The 16,869-nt window shown below is 36.1% G+C and overlaps 1 protein-coding gene across 1 annotated transcript; it reads right to left on the reverse strand.

The window, feature by feature from the left end:
* Positions 1–251: 251 nt before the first annotated feature.
* Positions 252–15,081, reverse strand: LOC127618747 (tetraspanin-31). Its single transcript, XM_052091369.1, has 6 exons — positions 14,908–15,081; positions 9,880–10,047; positions 9,484–9,564; positions 9,247–9,387; positions 6,968–7,078; positions 252–2,304 (listed from the first exon to the last, which is right to left on the reverse strand). The coding sequence occupies exons 1-6, from the start codon at positions 14,968–14,970 to the stop codon at positions 2,230–2,232; spliced, it is 639 nt and encodes a 212-aa protein (XP_051947329.1). The 5' UTR covers positions 14,971–15,081; the 3' UTR covers positions 252–2,229.
* Positions 15,082–16,869: the final 1,788 nt, after the last annotated feature.

The raw sequence follows: 16,869 nt of genomic DNA on the forward strand, positions 1-16,869 counted from the left end.
CGTTTGGAGTCACGTGGACCGGGTATCAAACCACAACCCTGCGATTAGTGGCTGACCCACTCTACCACCTGAGCCATAGCCACCCCACGGTCGATTTTTGCACATTGCCCCTTACATGGTTATCCAGTGTGCGCAAGTATTATGCACATGCCGGTTTACGTTTTGACGTCAAAAGCAGGTAATAATCTGCTTATTCCAAAATGTCAAATTTTTTCAATAAGCCGATTTTTGGTAGTTATCAGCGTACTGGTCTTCATGTAAATGCACTTTTTTACTTTCCATGATTACGTTCTGTCTGACCAATTCAACAATAAGACATGCACAGGTATCAATCCAAGAATGAATTTTAATTGGAAAAGTCTGTTTCAAAAATACAAAGCAAATCCAGGGAAAATGGAGCTTACGGCTCACCATGTTAGGTACTGCGGCCTTCTTTAAACAGCAATAAATAACTAATATAGCACAGACATCGATTTAATTTCTTCAAAATCCATCAGTGAAATACACTCATAACACATGACCAACTGAAGCTGAACACATTTGCACTGTATTGAGTGATGCATGACTTTATTCTATGGAGCGGAAACTAAAGCAGTTAAGACTGAGTGTGTTCTTTTAATATGAGTAAACAAATTAACAAAAGAACATATTGGGAAGAGTGAGGAGAAAACATGGAATCGACATACGTACATAAACAGAACATATAAATGTTCTACCTACCATACTAACACACTTCAACATTGAAAAATAAAAATCCTCACTTGAATGGCAACTTAACACTATTCAGCATGAAATGAGAATAAGCGGGACAAAAAAAAGAGATTTGGGAAAACACACAACAATTGCAAATATAATAATTTAGCTGAAATGGTTAAGAGTTAAAGAGACCTGATGCTGTTAGTATTTTCAAAACAGCTTGAAAAAGCAAAACTGGACAAAGCACAAGCAATTAAAGTTTGCAAATTATAAGTTAGTGCATGAGTATTTTAGCTTAAAGCCATTAGATAACGGAGTAAATCTTGCTGAAACAACTGAAATAAATGGCACGCTGAGATCATTTCAACATAAAAGTTCACAAAACAATGCATAAGATATTAAAACACTATATCAATGAGTAATACTAAGCATCAAAAGAAATCAAAAACCAAAAGAAATAGTTTACCTATTAAATGTAAATTCTATCATCATTTACTCATTTACTTTCAATGAAAGTGAATGGGGATTGAGGCCAACATACTGTCTAACATCCCATTTTGGGTTTTCCACGTAAGAAAGAAAGCCATACGGGTCTGGAATAACATGAGGGTAGGGTGAATAAATGATGATGCAATTTAAAATCATTTTTGAGTGAACTATCCCTTTAAAAAGTCTAGTGAAAATCTTAAGACCCGGCTGGCACAGTAGGATCTCTGTGGTTTAAATAAGGCTGGAAAATAAGCGGTAAATGTGTGAACATTGACCCTGTCACGTTAAAGACAAGAGGGCTGCAGTCCGTCGGCAGGGAAATTCCTCCCATTTGCATGGCTCAGTTACACAAGTTCTTCGATATTCGCGTTCTAAGTCTAATTCCTAAACTAAAATCCCAATATTTAGACTGGTCACCGCATCGAGACCATTCAGAAGCATCGCACAAAACAGGTTTTTTCAGGTTGACTCACATTCTAGGCACACGTGCTGTTCCTGGGAGACGAATTACGTGACAAAATTACTTCATAACAACCATGGATGCCAACCAACTTTGTAAACTACTGCTTTACTGACACTAAACACCTATATAGTTTGTGTGGTGAAATCACTTTCAATTACACCAATCATGTCACAGAGGTTATGAACATGCATACATCGATGACTTTTACATTGCAGGTTTATACATTTGCATACACAGAACTGGAAGAGTCTCTCAAATCAAGGATGGGGGAGTGCCAAAGTAATCATCCTATCATACATGATGTTTCCTCCATCTTCTGCTGGATTAAATTAGCCCTCTGTAGACCTTGTTTGGAAAATGGGTCAGATCTAGCATTAAAATGGACGTGTTTGTATGTGCTGCGTGTCGGCATAAATAATTCAGTTCTGAACCCAGTGAGCGATGTGAAAGTTGAATCGTTGAGAATCAGTGCTTGTGTTCTGTTTAATGCCTGAATGGCTCCAATGAGCTCCACTCTACCTGTGCAAATGGGATCTGGGATAGCTGGACTATATGTAGTTTATGACAGAGGGTCGGAGAGACTATAAGAAAGCACTGGGGTTTGCTCTGGGGTCCTTTTGGTTCCTGTAGCGCATGGCCAGCCAAACCCCTAAGATCTGAGAGAAAAGAAAGAAAACAAAGTATAATACAGTATAATAAGCAATGTATCATGAGATGCCATGCATTAAAGTGATTTTACCAAGGTTAAGAGGTATGGCATATTGCTTCTTTAATGTTGAAACAACAGCAATATGATTAAGACAACAATGTTCAATAAAAAATAAAAATCACAAAAAATATTTCTGCCAAGTAATCAAGTTAAAGGAATATTCCGGGTTTAATACAAGTTGATTACCACCAAAATTAACTTCGACACCACTCCTTTTCTTAAAAAAAAAAAAAAAAAGCTAAATTCGAGTTTACAGTGAGGCACTCACAATGGAAGTGAATGGGGCCATTTTTTGGAGGGTTAAAAGACAGAAATGTGAAGCTTATAATTTCATAAAAGCACTTACATTAATTCTTCTGTTAAAGTCATGTATTATTTAAGCTGTAAAGATCTTTAAATCGTCTTTTTAGGGTTTGTTGATGTTACATCGTCCTGGCAACAAAGTTGTAAAACTGGCTATAACTTTACACAGAAAAGGTTAGTAAATGATTTTATTATACTAAAATCATGTTAACACACATATTGTTTATGTCTTGTGACTATACTTTTGAAACAAAAGCCTTGACGTAATAAGTGACTTTTCAAAATTATATATATATATATATATATCGATATAGCACAGCAATCGCCAAAAGAGAGTAATATTCTAGTTCCAACAATTGAAGTTCGAAGCTACTATACTCATCCCATATTAGGGTCCTACATTTAAAATTGCCTTTACAAGTTAAAGCCAGCCCTCCTTCCCGACCTGACGAGCGATGGTTCCAGGGAATGCCACCAGATGAAGCGGGTTCCAACCATTCATTGTGCCAGAGAGCCCATACCGGGTCAACTCCCTTTTGGTCGCCAGAAAAACTTGCACTTGAAGTCTATACCTCCCTGACTTCCCCGCCTTCTACAGCACATCCTCACAGGAAGGCACAGACACCAATAGAGGAGAGGGAGCATACTGTGGGCCTTCCTGAGCCTGCTTTAATAGTCCTTCGGTCAACAATCGAATGTTCAGAAGTGTTTGTCAATCATACACCAAACACTGTACAGCACATTGACTTAAAACAGAAAATAATCATATTAAAACAGACTCAGGAACAAGCCAGGTAGCTGACGGCATGCCACACACAACAGTGCCATCTTGTATTAAAATTGGCAATAAATTAACAGAAAAGGTTAGTATGTGATTTCATCACATTAAAATCATGTTAACAAGCATATTGTTTGTCATGTAGTTATACTTTTGAAAAATTTAGTATTTTAATGTTTAAAATTAGGCCCTCATTCACTTCCATTATAAGTGCCTCACTGTAAACAAGATTTTTGCTTTTTTTTAAAGAAAAGGAGTTGCAAGTCAAAATAACATTTTGAGTTATCAATATCATGCCACAAATGCTGCCAATTGAGCTTAACTACTGTAGTATTGAACCCGGGAATATTCTATTAATGAAATTAAAGGTGTGATCTGTCCTAGTGGGATTTTCAAACCGCAAATGGGTGTGACCTAATTAAATATACAGTCTACATATAATGCATGTTGCAAAGTGAATGTGTGAAGATACTCATACACTGAAAACACAGACTCATTCAAAACAGCACATTTTATGAGCATTGCGCACTGTGCATGTTGTAGTAGATTAAAGAAGAGAACGCTCATTCAATGTGATGTGCGCAGCACCTGCAGACTATATATTTATAGAATTAAATCGCAGCATTTTGTGCTTTAATCACACTCGGTCATATAACCGAAACTACTGACTTTCACATAAAAATATAATTTGATTCAAAATAAAAGCTTGAAAAGGTGCAACTGAAATATACTACTAGTGTTTAGTAATATGTTTTTTATAATTATTATGTTGAACATATATCTCACAAGCAAGAGTGCTGTCAGAGGTGGAAAGTAACACATTTCATTACATACTACTTCCATTACAGTTCTTGAATACATTTTTCTACTTTTTTAGGTACAAATAAATAAATACTTTTACTTGAGTTGATTAAAAATTAAGTATTCAACTTCACTACAGTTATTTTTCACCACAATTACACAAAATTCTAAATATGGAGGCAAAAAATGCCCAAGCAACGAGTTCCCATGTTTATTAATAATATCTGAAATAGTTACAATTACATACATTGCGATCTTCTTTTGACTTTTCACTGCACATTATTATTATTTTCCAGTCATCCAGTTCCTCGCACCATCGTGCACACAGACGGGTCTCCACTTCTATTAATCAGCATCAGTTCGTATTGTACTCCCGCATTAACTGTTTGCCCCTATTGTTCAAAATAAACTGTCCTAGCAGGTAACACTCTTGCTCACAGTGCTGTACTCTACTTCCCTTCGCCACTATTTAGCTGTCTGAAAAGCCTCACCCACTAGAGGCCAAAAGTGCGCAAGGGATGGATGTATATAAAGAAAGTATGAGAAAACAAGAAATATAGTGTAACCAAATGCTACAATTTACTTGTATAATATCTCAATATGTAAAATAACCATAATGTTAATTAAGACTTTATTATTACAACTGTAATACAATAATAAATATACAGAACAACTAATTTTAGTGTTTGAAATAATCATATCTCTCACTAAACACTTTTTTTATTCAGTTGGCATGTAGGAGTTGATAACAGTTTGCTTAATAATCTCATTCCATATCTGGATAATTGCTGCAATGTCATAGAGGATGCATTTCCTCATCTAAGATATTGCATTATATTAGTGTTGTACAGTATGTTAACTTAATAGCCAAAATACTTGGACATACGTGAATGAGAATAAACCAGAAATATGAATGTATTTCTGTCACAATGCACATCATGTAGTTTAGAGATGATTTAGAGACATTTAGAATGTTACAAATGGCTGTTTCTATTTAAATAAATGTTGTATTCTCAATGTTCTATTTGTCAAAGAATCCTCTTGCAGCAATGCAGGTCTTTGGCATTTAGAAGCTGCTAGTTTAGGGCCTGTGAGGAGTCTGTTTCTCAGAATAGAGACTGTGATTTACTTGTCTTTTTGTTTGTGCATCTTGCCATCCACTTCTCTTTCTATCCTGGTTAGAGATTATTTTTCAAAACAGTAATGCACAGAATAGCCTTCTTCTCTCAAAAACAATAGACTGTGGAGAAAATAGTCTTTCAGGACAAATGTGTTTCTTTTTGCCTATTTTTAAAACCAAAATTTTACTTGCAAGTGTAAAGCAACTTGTAACAACTCAATACTTCAGCAAATGGGGAAAAAACTCTGCATTGTGATTTCTGCATGGTCATGTCTAATAATAAGAAAATGTTCTCGAGTACCAAATTAGCACATTAGAATGCTGTTATAAGGAACAGGTGATACAGAATATGTTTGCCATCATGGGTAGAGAAATTAAATAAATACCACTTAAAACAATTATTTCAAACTGTAATAATAATTTGCAATTAATAAAGTATTTTTGATACATTTAATGCATCCTTTTTGAAAGGAAGCATCAGTTCTTTCAAGAAAAAAATGTCTTTGTGTTCTAAAATGGAAGCGTATATCCTATATAATATAATTTTCATCAATTAACTTGTAACATAATTTCTTGTAGTTTTTCAGCAGACTACTGATTTACTATTACTTGAGTAATAATACTTCTCAGTACTTCCACTTGTACTCAAGTTAATTATTTCTTCAGTAGCAATACTTTTACTTAAGTAAAAAAAACAGTACTCTTTTCCACCTGCACTGAGTGCTGTTGTACAAAAACGTTTTCATCAGTTTTCATTTATAATGTGATGCTCTGTTGTGCAACAATTTATTTGACAAAACAAGACCAATGTTGTGTTTTAGGTTTTGTTGTGAGGATATTTTCTAAAGCACTTAGTTTAAAAAAAGGATCTCTTCTATTTTCATTTGACTGAAGTTTTGATTCATTTGATTGGGCACGTTTTGATGATGAAATTTAATTAAACTTTAAAACATGGAATTCAGAAAAAAGAAAACATGGAATTTTGGAAAACATTTAATATAATTTAGTAAATATTATAAAATGATTTAATGGGGGTCCTACTTAAAAACTTCAATGTTTACTTTACTGAGAAACACTTGAAAGAAACATGTAATTGTTTTAATTTATTTTTACATTGAAATAACATATTAATAGGCTAAAGGAGTGTGTTTAGTAGTATATTACCTGTTTTTCTGTGGTATCAAAATTGGTATCGAGCACTAGCGCAAAACATTTAGCATGAGCAGTGTAGACTGCGTCCAAATGAATGACTTGTGATGAGTCGGTTCTTTTGATTCTACACCGGCAAAAATACTGTTTCCTTCCAAATGAATGACTCTTATCAGCCGAATCATTTTAGTGAATCAAAAACATACTGAACCGCAAGTCATTTATTTAATTACGTCTGATATTCATTTAAATAAGAATTCAGAGTATTTACTGAATGGTTGCTGATATGACCAAGTTATTATATTAAAGATACACATTATGTTTTATTTTAATTGGTTGTATTTTATAAAGAATGAAATATCTTAATTAAAAAGATTTATAAAGTATTCATGACAGCTTCTAACTAGCTTCGAACTTTCCATTTTATAGAGTACTTTGTAGACTGTGGCTTGAACTAACCTCTGTAAAGCTGAAAAATAGGCCAACTCCTCCTAGGATCTTCAGAGCTTCTGAGGCATGCTGGAGCATCTTTTGACCACAGGTAATACAGGCTTTATTTTGTAAACATGGCTGCAGGTAAAAAAGGAAGGGTTTAACCTTTAATTTGTAGTGTGGAGATGCAAAATTATTGCTGACTCAACATCAACCACAGAGGCATACTTGTCAGATATAAAGACAGGAAAACAGATAACCACCTATTGAATAGAAGAAAAGGACATGCAAGCAGAGAGAGGCAGAGGCAGACAAGAAAAAAATTAAATGTGTGTCATGTATTCACCCTCACGCTGTTCCAAACCCATTTGAATTTATTTAATAGAGCACAACAGGAGACGTTAAGAATGTTATCTTCAGTTTCAGTGAATGGTAACTGAGGCTAACATTCATATCATTTCCATTTGTGTTCCACAGAAGAAAGCCATATGGGTTTTACAACCAAAGGGTGAATAAATGATGACACAATTTTCATTTTTGGATGATCCTGTTAAGTCATATTGTGTGGTTCTAATAATGACAAAGGCTGGAATTGTCCGAGCCATGTATTTGCAGTTAATGCACATGTTCCAGACATGTTACACTATGGTGCTCTTTTGGGCTGTATAATATATCAAATTTATCGAAATATCGCAATGTACATATCACGATATACATATACCAAGGGCTTGCGATAACAGAATAATTTTAAAACATTAACGTTCAAGACGACACAGATAGCAGAAAATTGATTGGGAGCATGATAGTCCCTTGGTGTGTGTGCTTGCAGTGTGCATAGGTGCTGACTCATATGGAGTGTGTCACAATTTGTGCATATGTAGTTGTATCCAGAGCTGTCCTTTCACTGCGTTTTGTGTGTGCAGATAATAATGAGACTAGATGCCAGTATACACTGAACTTGGCTCGTTGATTGGCAGCTGTGGATCTGTGTGGATATGTCAAAGGATGGGTTTCTATTAATGGATTGTCTCGTGAAATCATTCCTTCCGGTCTTAAGTTCCGCGCGGACTGACAACATGCATGTTAAACCAAAGCAGAACGCTTACCAACGACAAGCACTTCTGGACATAATTAAATAAACTAATTTTGAAATTAATACGAACATGTAAACAGTGTAAAAAAAAAAATAATATATATATTTTACAACACAGATTATTTTAGGATATCCCACAATATGGTGAAATAAATTAAAGGGCACATATTTGGGGCGGCTGTGGCTCAGGTGGTAGAGCGGGTCGGCTGCCACATGACTACACATGCCGAAGTGTCCTTGGGCAAGACACTGAACCCCAAGTTGTTCCCAATGGCAGACTAGCGCCTTGCATGGCAGCTCTGCTGTCATTGGTGTGTGAGTGTGAATGGGTGATTGGGACACAGTGTAAAGCGCTTTGGTAACCTCTCAGGTTAAAAAAAAGCGCTATATAAGTGCAGACATTTACCTATTATGACCCTTTTCACAAGATGTAATTTAAATCTTTGGTATCCCCAGAATGTGACTGTGAAGTTCAGCTCAAAATACCCTACAGATCATTTATTATACCATGTTGAAAATGCCAATTTTTGGGTGGGAATAAAAAGGAGCTGTTTTTGTGTGTGTGTGTATTTAAATGCAAATGAGCTGGTGCTCCCCCGCCCCATATCCAGAATAGGGCGGAGTTTTGACATCTCCGCTTCGGATAACTAGACATCATAAGCAATAGGACTGACAGTGAAAATAGTGATGTTCAGCCCTATATGTTTGAACCGGCATCAGACACTGATGAGGGAGAGACTCCGTCAGAAGAAACAACTTTGAAAATGAACCAGGAAGTTTCCAAATGGTTATTTGATAAATCTATTTATTTGTTGTAGAGTTTTTTCAGCAGTTTTGCAATGATGGATGAGCAACACACACACACACACACACACACACACACACACAAATCCTGTTACAACGTTCACTATGCGCTATAATGAAACAACACACACAAACAAACATGTCCGTCGGCAATGTTCATCAACAGTCATGGGCAAAGCCTGTACAAAGTGACGTCACTTTGTACAGAATCTGCGAACGGCTTATTCTGAGACAGTGCTTATGATTCATGGGGATTTAAAAAAAGGACTGGGTGGATTTTTATCATTATAGGGTGGGTGTGTACACACACTGCCAACACACATTTATGTTCAAACACCATGTAAAAGTGAATTTTGCATAATAGGTCCCCCTTAAATAAGTAGGTATCATTATAAGAAGGTATCGTTACCGCACGACAGAGGATGAGATCAGAACCAAACTCCGCCATGTGTTGAGTATTGTTGAAAAGACCACAACAGTCCAGCTTGTTCTCCAGATTGCCCCTGGTGTCATTACTCATTATTCTCCAGGATGAGGACAGTAGTTTTTCCTGTTTGATAATGTGACAAAAACTTTGTTTTTTCATGTTTTCCAAAAAATAAGCATATAACATCAACAAGTGTGCTTCAGAGATGGTTTAGCCTACCTGCTGGCCCTGATTCATGGCCAGGCACGAGCAGGACACTCCAAACTGGAAGAGGAACACGATGAACAGAATGACCATGTACTGTGGAAAAGGATTTGAGGTCAAGGGCATTACAACATTCAAAGGACAACAACCTAATTAATGATGTACAATTATAACAACTTTTTCATTTTCTTTGAGAAGAGGACACAGTATAAAGGCACTGTTAATGAGAGTGGGCAGACACCAAACTGAGTACCAGAGATTGACCTAACTAAAATACTATGCAAACGTTAGACAAAAACATAATGTAGCTCGATTATAATTGTGATTGTAAAAGTACTGATCTAGCACAATTGGACACCTCAGAGCCTATGAAATGTTTCAGAATGCAGCTGTATTGCTTGTAAAGGATACAAAGAAGAGCATAACTTGGTGATGGTTTACAGCTCCAATGAGCCCCACAATGGAGATGAGCAACAGAAAGAAGCCCACAGCAATCACACCTCCGATGATGTGGATGCTGGAGACAATCCCGAAGCCTTTTCCCCATGCTGCTACGACAATCAGCAGGAGGCCCACCAGCTGAGGACGAAACAAGAGACCAATCAGAAAACAGCAAACAGAAAATAAAAGGTGTTTTTACTGTGAAACAAATTACAATACAGACAAGTGTATGGAATACAATATATGAAAAAACACTGCATTCAGTCTAATTAAACTTTCAAGTCATTATGAAACGGATTGAAAAAGAAAATCCAAGGCACTTAAGTGGTGTGGATAAGTAAGGGATGATCCACAGCTAGGTGTGCATTAAACGATTTTAAATGCACGAAGTGGAGGCGAAGAACAACCCGACACAAAGCTGTATGATAAGAGGAAAACCATTCAAAACACTCTGGAACCTGCAGATTTTGACCTCCAAGACATTGGTATGGTATCCATCAAGGCTGCACAATTGACTGAAGAATGAGAAGCATTTGAGTCAGTGATGTGCGAGCACAGGGGGCCTCTAGTGGCTATAGGTGACATTTCAGCACATAACACACACAGCACATTAGTTTAAATCATCTTGTATCACCTTGCCAGACAGGGAAAGACGCATTTAATAGGTCCTGATTTTGAAAGTAGTTAGGAAATATTTTCAGTTGCTATAGGTCACCCTACTTGCTCCTTAATGTTATGTTGCTAGGGTTACAAACAGCACAGTAATATCGAATGGTGATACAAACTGACCAGTACTACCAGTGTATTCAACGGTTTGAACCACATGCATTTCAGCCAATCAAAATAGAGTATTCAAACAGACCATGGTATAAATATATTTAATCAAAAAATTATAATTCTGATAATTAAAATGCATTACATTATTGTGGCATACAAAAACTGTCTTCAGAATCGAATATATTGTTTAAATTATTGGCCTATAGTCCACAGCCAACAAAAGCCTTCATCGGCCAACTAACAAGGACAATTGCATCTATGTGATCTTCTGCAGTTAATCCAGGATGGACTTCAAAGACGTTAGTCATTAATCTTACAGTTCATACACAATCGATGTTTAAACACTGACCCTTAACCCTTGCTTAGTTTAATCATTTTAAACCATGATTTTAACTATACACAAGTAAAATTTACATTACATACATAATGTTAGCCAGAGGGGAACTGGCCCTCACAGTGAGTCTGGTTTCTCCCAAGGTTATGTTTCTCCATTAATCAACATCTTATAGAGTTTTGTGTATCTTGCCACAGTCGCCTTCGGCTTGCTCACTGGGGTTATAAATACAATTTACAATCATATTTAATCAAACTACACAATGATGACTAAGACTTTATAGATATTACATAGATATATAGATATTATGTTTCATTATCTGTTAATGCATGATTTTCTGTAAAGCTACTTTGAAACGATGTGTGTTGTGAAAAGCGCTATACAAAAAAAAAATTACTTGAATTAGGACTGGTCAATGTACACAAGTGTCAGGTGGACCCTTTTGGAGTTTCACTTTGGTTGCGTTGCGTCATATACATACCTTTTTAGGTCACTGTGTCAAGTTAAACATAGTTATGATTTTTGTTACTGTAATATTACTTTGTGAATGAAAAAATGTGGCAAATTGCAGTTTAGATTTTGCTTTGCCCACTTTGTTTTATTTTTTATTATTAGATATTAATTCCATGACTGACAGTTATTTATTGTTTTATGGTAAAGCAGCTATAATGAACAAATGTTTATTGTTCAACTGACTTCTGTCATCATTATTACATTGCTTGTTATGCATAGTCCATCACGTTACAGTGCAAAATAAACACCAAAATGAGATGACTGGATTTTTTCCCAATTTGTCCAGTAATTTTATAACACCCGGGCATGTTGACCAGCACTGTAATATATATACACAGAAAGTAGAAAAGTATGTAAACCCTTTGGAATAACCAGCATTTATGTATAAATTAGTCTTAAAATCTGGTTTAATCTTCATCTATGTTACAATAATAAATGAATACAATCTGTTTTAACTAATAACTCACAAATTATTGTAATTTTCTTGTACATATTGAATACATAATTCAAACATTGCCGTGTAGGTTTGAAAAACCTATGCTGAACCCCTATGCTTATGACGTCAACAAAAGCTAATTAGAGTCAGAAGATGGCAAACCTGGCATCTAATTTAAAAAAACGAGATTGGAGGTGTGGGTTAGAGCTAATGTCACAAATAAAAAGAACTCAAACATTTTGCATTTGATGACATAGACAATGCCTCACAAAAAACAAAAAAAAGATCTCAGAAGACCTACTATCAAAAATTAAAGCTGAAAAGTTTATAAAGTTACCTCGAAGAGCTTAGATATTCATTTGTCCACAGTTAGACAAACTGTCTATAAATGGAGATGATTTAGTACTGTGGCTACTCTTCCTAGAAGTGGCCGTCCAGCCAAGATGACTCAAAGGGCACAATGCAGAATGCTCAACGAGGTAAAGAAAGAACCCTAGAGTGACAGCTTAAGACTTAAAAGAATCATTGGAACTAGTCAACATCTCTGTTTATGAGTCTACTATACAGAAACCCTAATCAGGTATGGTGTCCATGGCAGGACACCATGAATGAAGCCGCTGCTTTTCAACAAACATTGCTGCACAAATTAAGTTTGCCAAAGACCACATTGACACTCTGCAATGCTACTGGGAAAATGTTTTGTGGACTGTTGAAACTAACGTTGAATTGTTTGGGAAGAACACGCAGCACTACATGATTGGGGCTGTTTTGCTGCTTCAGAGCCTGGTCAGCTTGCAATCAGAGGGAGAAATGAATTCCCACGTTTATCAAGATATCCTACAGGATAATATCAAGGTGGCTCTGTGCCAGCTGAAGCTCAGTAGAAGCTGAGTGATGCAGCAGGACAATGAACCTAAACATCGTAGTAAATCCACTACAGAATGGCTTCAAAAAATTGAAATCCACCTTTTGGAGTGTCCCAGTCCGAGCCCAGACCTTCGCCCAATAGAAATGCTATGGAATGACCTCAAGAGATCTGTTCACACCAGACATCCTAAAAATATGGCTGAGCTGAAGCAGTTCTGGAAGGAACAATGGTCCAAAATTCCTTCTGAATGTTGTGCAGGTCTATTCTGCAGCTAGAAGAAAGGTGCCAAAGGAGGATCGACCAGTAATTATATCCAAGGGTTCACTTAATAATTCCACAGAACTGTGAATGTTTATTGAGATGTGTTCAATAAAGACATGAAAGATTATACTTGTGAATTTGATGAGGATTAGATCACATTTTATGACCAATTAATCCAGAAAACCAGTTAATTCCAAAGGGTTTACATACTTTTTCTTGCTACTAATATATATATTATACTGGCAAATTGTGCACAATAAGACTTTGTATGTGTACTTAGAAAGTCAAAAGGGCCCATGTTGATTTCAGTGAAGTGACTTCAGGTGACAAGTGATAAAAGAAATTGGAATTATGTAAACAAAGTTGACAGCACTTTATTGTGTAAAAACAAATACATTAAAATAGATTAAAAACAAATCCCACTGAAAACTACAGTGACAGCAAACATTGAACACAAGCAGCATGTGTTGTAAAATGTGAATTACTCAATTTCTAATTTCTAGAAACTAAACGGTGACTGGCTATATCTCAGGGTCATTCTACAGAGCTGAAGGGTTTGTCTGTGACCTATATAACTCAAATCAAAGGCGAAGCAGGATCAAAGGTTTACATAGCAATACATTTACCAACTTTGCCTTACCGGATAGTGCGTTACTGTCATCAAGAAGTCAGCAGCACATGGACAGAGAAGTGCTGTCCAAACCCTGAGCAGACTGAAAAATGTACATACATTCCCTCCTTAAATGTCAGCATGAGGGGTACAATTATGATGTTATGGAGAAAACAAAAACCAAGCCAAATACACCACAAAGTGATCCACTGAAATGGTCCAGGAATTCTGATTTCCCATATAGCTGATGATGCTTTTATCAAAAATGACTTCAGTCAACCAAGACAAGAGTAACATGAGGTTAACTCTTAATCAAGGGCACGGTGGTTATAGGTCACGCTTGAGCTTTCGGTTAGTAACACAGATCTTTAACCCCTAGGCTCTGAATAATTTAGCAAATGACTTTCCATTTACAGTCAGGATGTCTTGTCCCGTTCAAAGTCTTATTTTTAGTGTGACTCTGACCCTGATGACACTAGGACAGATCTTACTGCAGCACAATCACACATGTGAGTCATAGGCATAATGAAAGTCCTTCTCGAAGAATGCAATCTATCATATTAGACTTGTAAGCATACTGACTCATACTGAAGCATACTGAATAATGCTTGAATTGTCACTTGAACATATTGGAAAACCCATGCCAATATATACTAGCTATGACAGATAAACAAATAAAGCTGCCAGCGAAGTGTGTCTGCCAGACTAACAGGGTAAACAATCGTCACAGAAAGAATTGTTGATAGCAAAGTGTATGGTTCATAAATGCACTTTATTCTTCAAGAAAATAAAACAAATACGCAATTACATAAGTGATTAGCAAACACTGGGGCGGTTACGCAACAGTGTATGGAGAAACTTAATTCAAGAGATTCAGCAACAAATTTTTACACCTAAAAAAATATTATATTTTCACGGTTTATTCTTTAATCTTTTAGACAATAAAGAAACACAATGATTTTGTTCAGCTATAAAGCCTATGAATATCTACTGATATATAGCTAATACAACAAAGACCTCACCTAAGATCCATATATGTTTTTACATTGATGAAAAATATAGCAAAATGAAAATAATGCTCCTTACATTCAGTCCAAACCCTTAGATGAAGTAAATTAAATGTATTTTATTATTATTGATACCGTATTAGCCGCTGCTAACAGTTTAGCTGTATATTCATGTATGTGCCATTAACTCACCATGTAAACTACATTTAGCGAACAGAGGGCATTTTTAGAGCACGCAAATCCTCCGCAGACCATGTTGAATCTTCAGTCATTTACCGGGGTGAGATGAAAAAGATGTGTTATTAGTGATGTTGTCACTGTTGCGTCTATGCTAAAGGCTGCTCTTCTTCTCCAGTGGTACTTGCCGGTGACGTCATCACGGCAACACATATATCCTCTCGCGGCTGTCGAGATTGTTCAATTTCCTAATTTTTGCCATAATACATGACAATTATTGCTTTAAATTATAACACAAAAATTTAACAAACATCTCTCATAGTAAACAAAATATAAAATTAGCAATATTCTAGAAAGGGATTTTGCAGTGTTGGGTTAGTTACTCTAAAAAAAGTACTAATTACTCTGTCTGAAAAGTAATTGCATTACTTATTACTAATTACTTTTTTTAAACCCTGATGAAAAATACAAGGATAGACATGAAACTGTTCTTTTAATTCTTTCAAATAAATAATATAAAATCAAATAAATTATTCATGAACTGGCCAAAGAATTTAAAGGGACAGCGTTAAATTAGAAAACATACATTTTAACATTAGAGGTTCAATTTCGATTTTAAATTCACTGTTGTTTTATTTAGAATTATTCTATAGTCTGTACAGTATTTAACACAGTTACATCAGAAGAAACTTTAACTAAATTACTGAAAAATTAAGAGTAATCCCATACTGTACTTTTTACAACAAAAATACATTTAATTACAGTAATTAATTACTTAGTAATGCATTACACCCAACACTGAGTTTTTTGCTCTTCACCTTTTCTCCCCAATTTGGACTGCCCAATTCCAAATGCGCTCTAGGTCCTTGTGGTGGCATAGTGACTCACCTCAATCCGGGTGGTGGAGGACGAATCTCAGTTGCCTCAGTGTCTGAGACCGTCAATCCGTGCATATTATCACATGGCTTGTTGAGCATGTTACCGTGGAGGCATAGTGTGTGTGGAGGCTTCACGCTATTCTTCACAGCATCCATGCATCATTCACCACACTCCCCACCGAGAGCGAGAACCACATTACTGTGACCACGAGGAGGTTAACCCAAAGTGACTCTACGCACCCTAGCAACCGGGCCAATTGGTTGCTTAAGAAGCATGACTGGAGTCACCAATACTGAGTTATTGACACTGTTCCAACAAGTGCTGCATTTGACTTCTTCGATTAAGTATTATTTGGCCTAGAGCATTATGTGTTTGACATCTACTCCAAAATGAAAAAGTTGTTCATAAATATCTATATTGCCTATATTGTCACTGGATTAGTTGATATCATTATCATCCATAGTAAATACCATCACAGCCAAAATAGAAAGATCAACAGTCCCCAAATTGTGATTTTCAAAATGTAAATTCCTTTTAAATTAACTTTTCGGGATGCACAAGAAAATAGAGAGAAACTCCAATAAAATAAAATTCTTAGAATTGAAGCAGCCGCTCAATTTCCATAATTTATTTTATTATTATTATTATTATTTGAACAAATACAAATAATTAAAGCTAAAGTATTTGACTTTTTCAGTGTTAATCCAGCTTAATATGCAAAGACAATTATTTACAAGAGTTGAACTTGGATCTTATATACAAGATTCAAGAGTGGTGGTGGTGGTGTAGTGGGCTAAAGCACTGAACTGGTAAGCAGGGTGTTGTTGGTTTGAGCCCCACAGCCACCACCATTGTGTCCTTGAGCAAGACACTTAACTCCAGGTTGCTACGGGTGGATAGTCCCAGTAATAACAGCACTGTAGCTTTGGATAAAAGCATCTGCCAAATGCATAAAGGGAAAAACATTCTTGTGTTTGCTTTGAGCAACCCGCTTAGACCCGCCCCTCCAACTCGCTCCATTGGTTGAGTATTGTTGTTGGGGGGGTGGGGTCTAAGCAGGTCGCTCAAAGCAAACACAAGCATTATCTGACTGTTAAA

The sequence above is a fragment of the Xyrauchen texanus genome, chromosome 25, assembly GCF_025860055.1.
Source record: "Xyrauchen texanus isolate HMW12.3.18 chromosome 25, RBS_HiC_50CHRs, whole genome shotgun sequence".
NCBI classification, from domain to species: Eukaryota; Metazoa; Chordata; class Actinopteri; order Cypriniformes; family Catostomidae; genus Xyrauchen; species Xyrauchen texanus.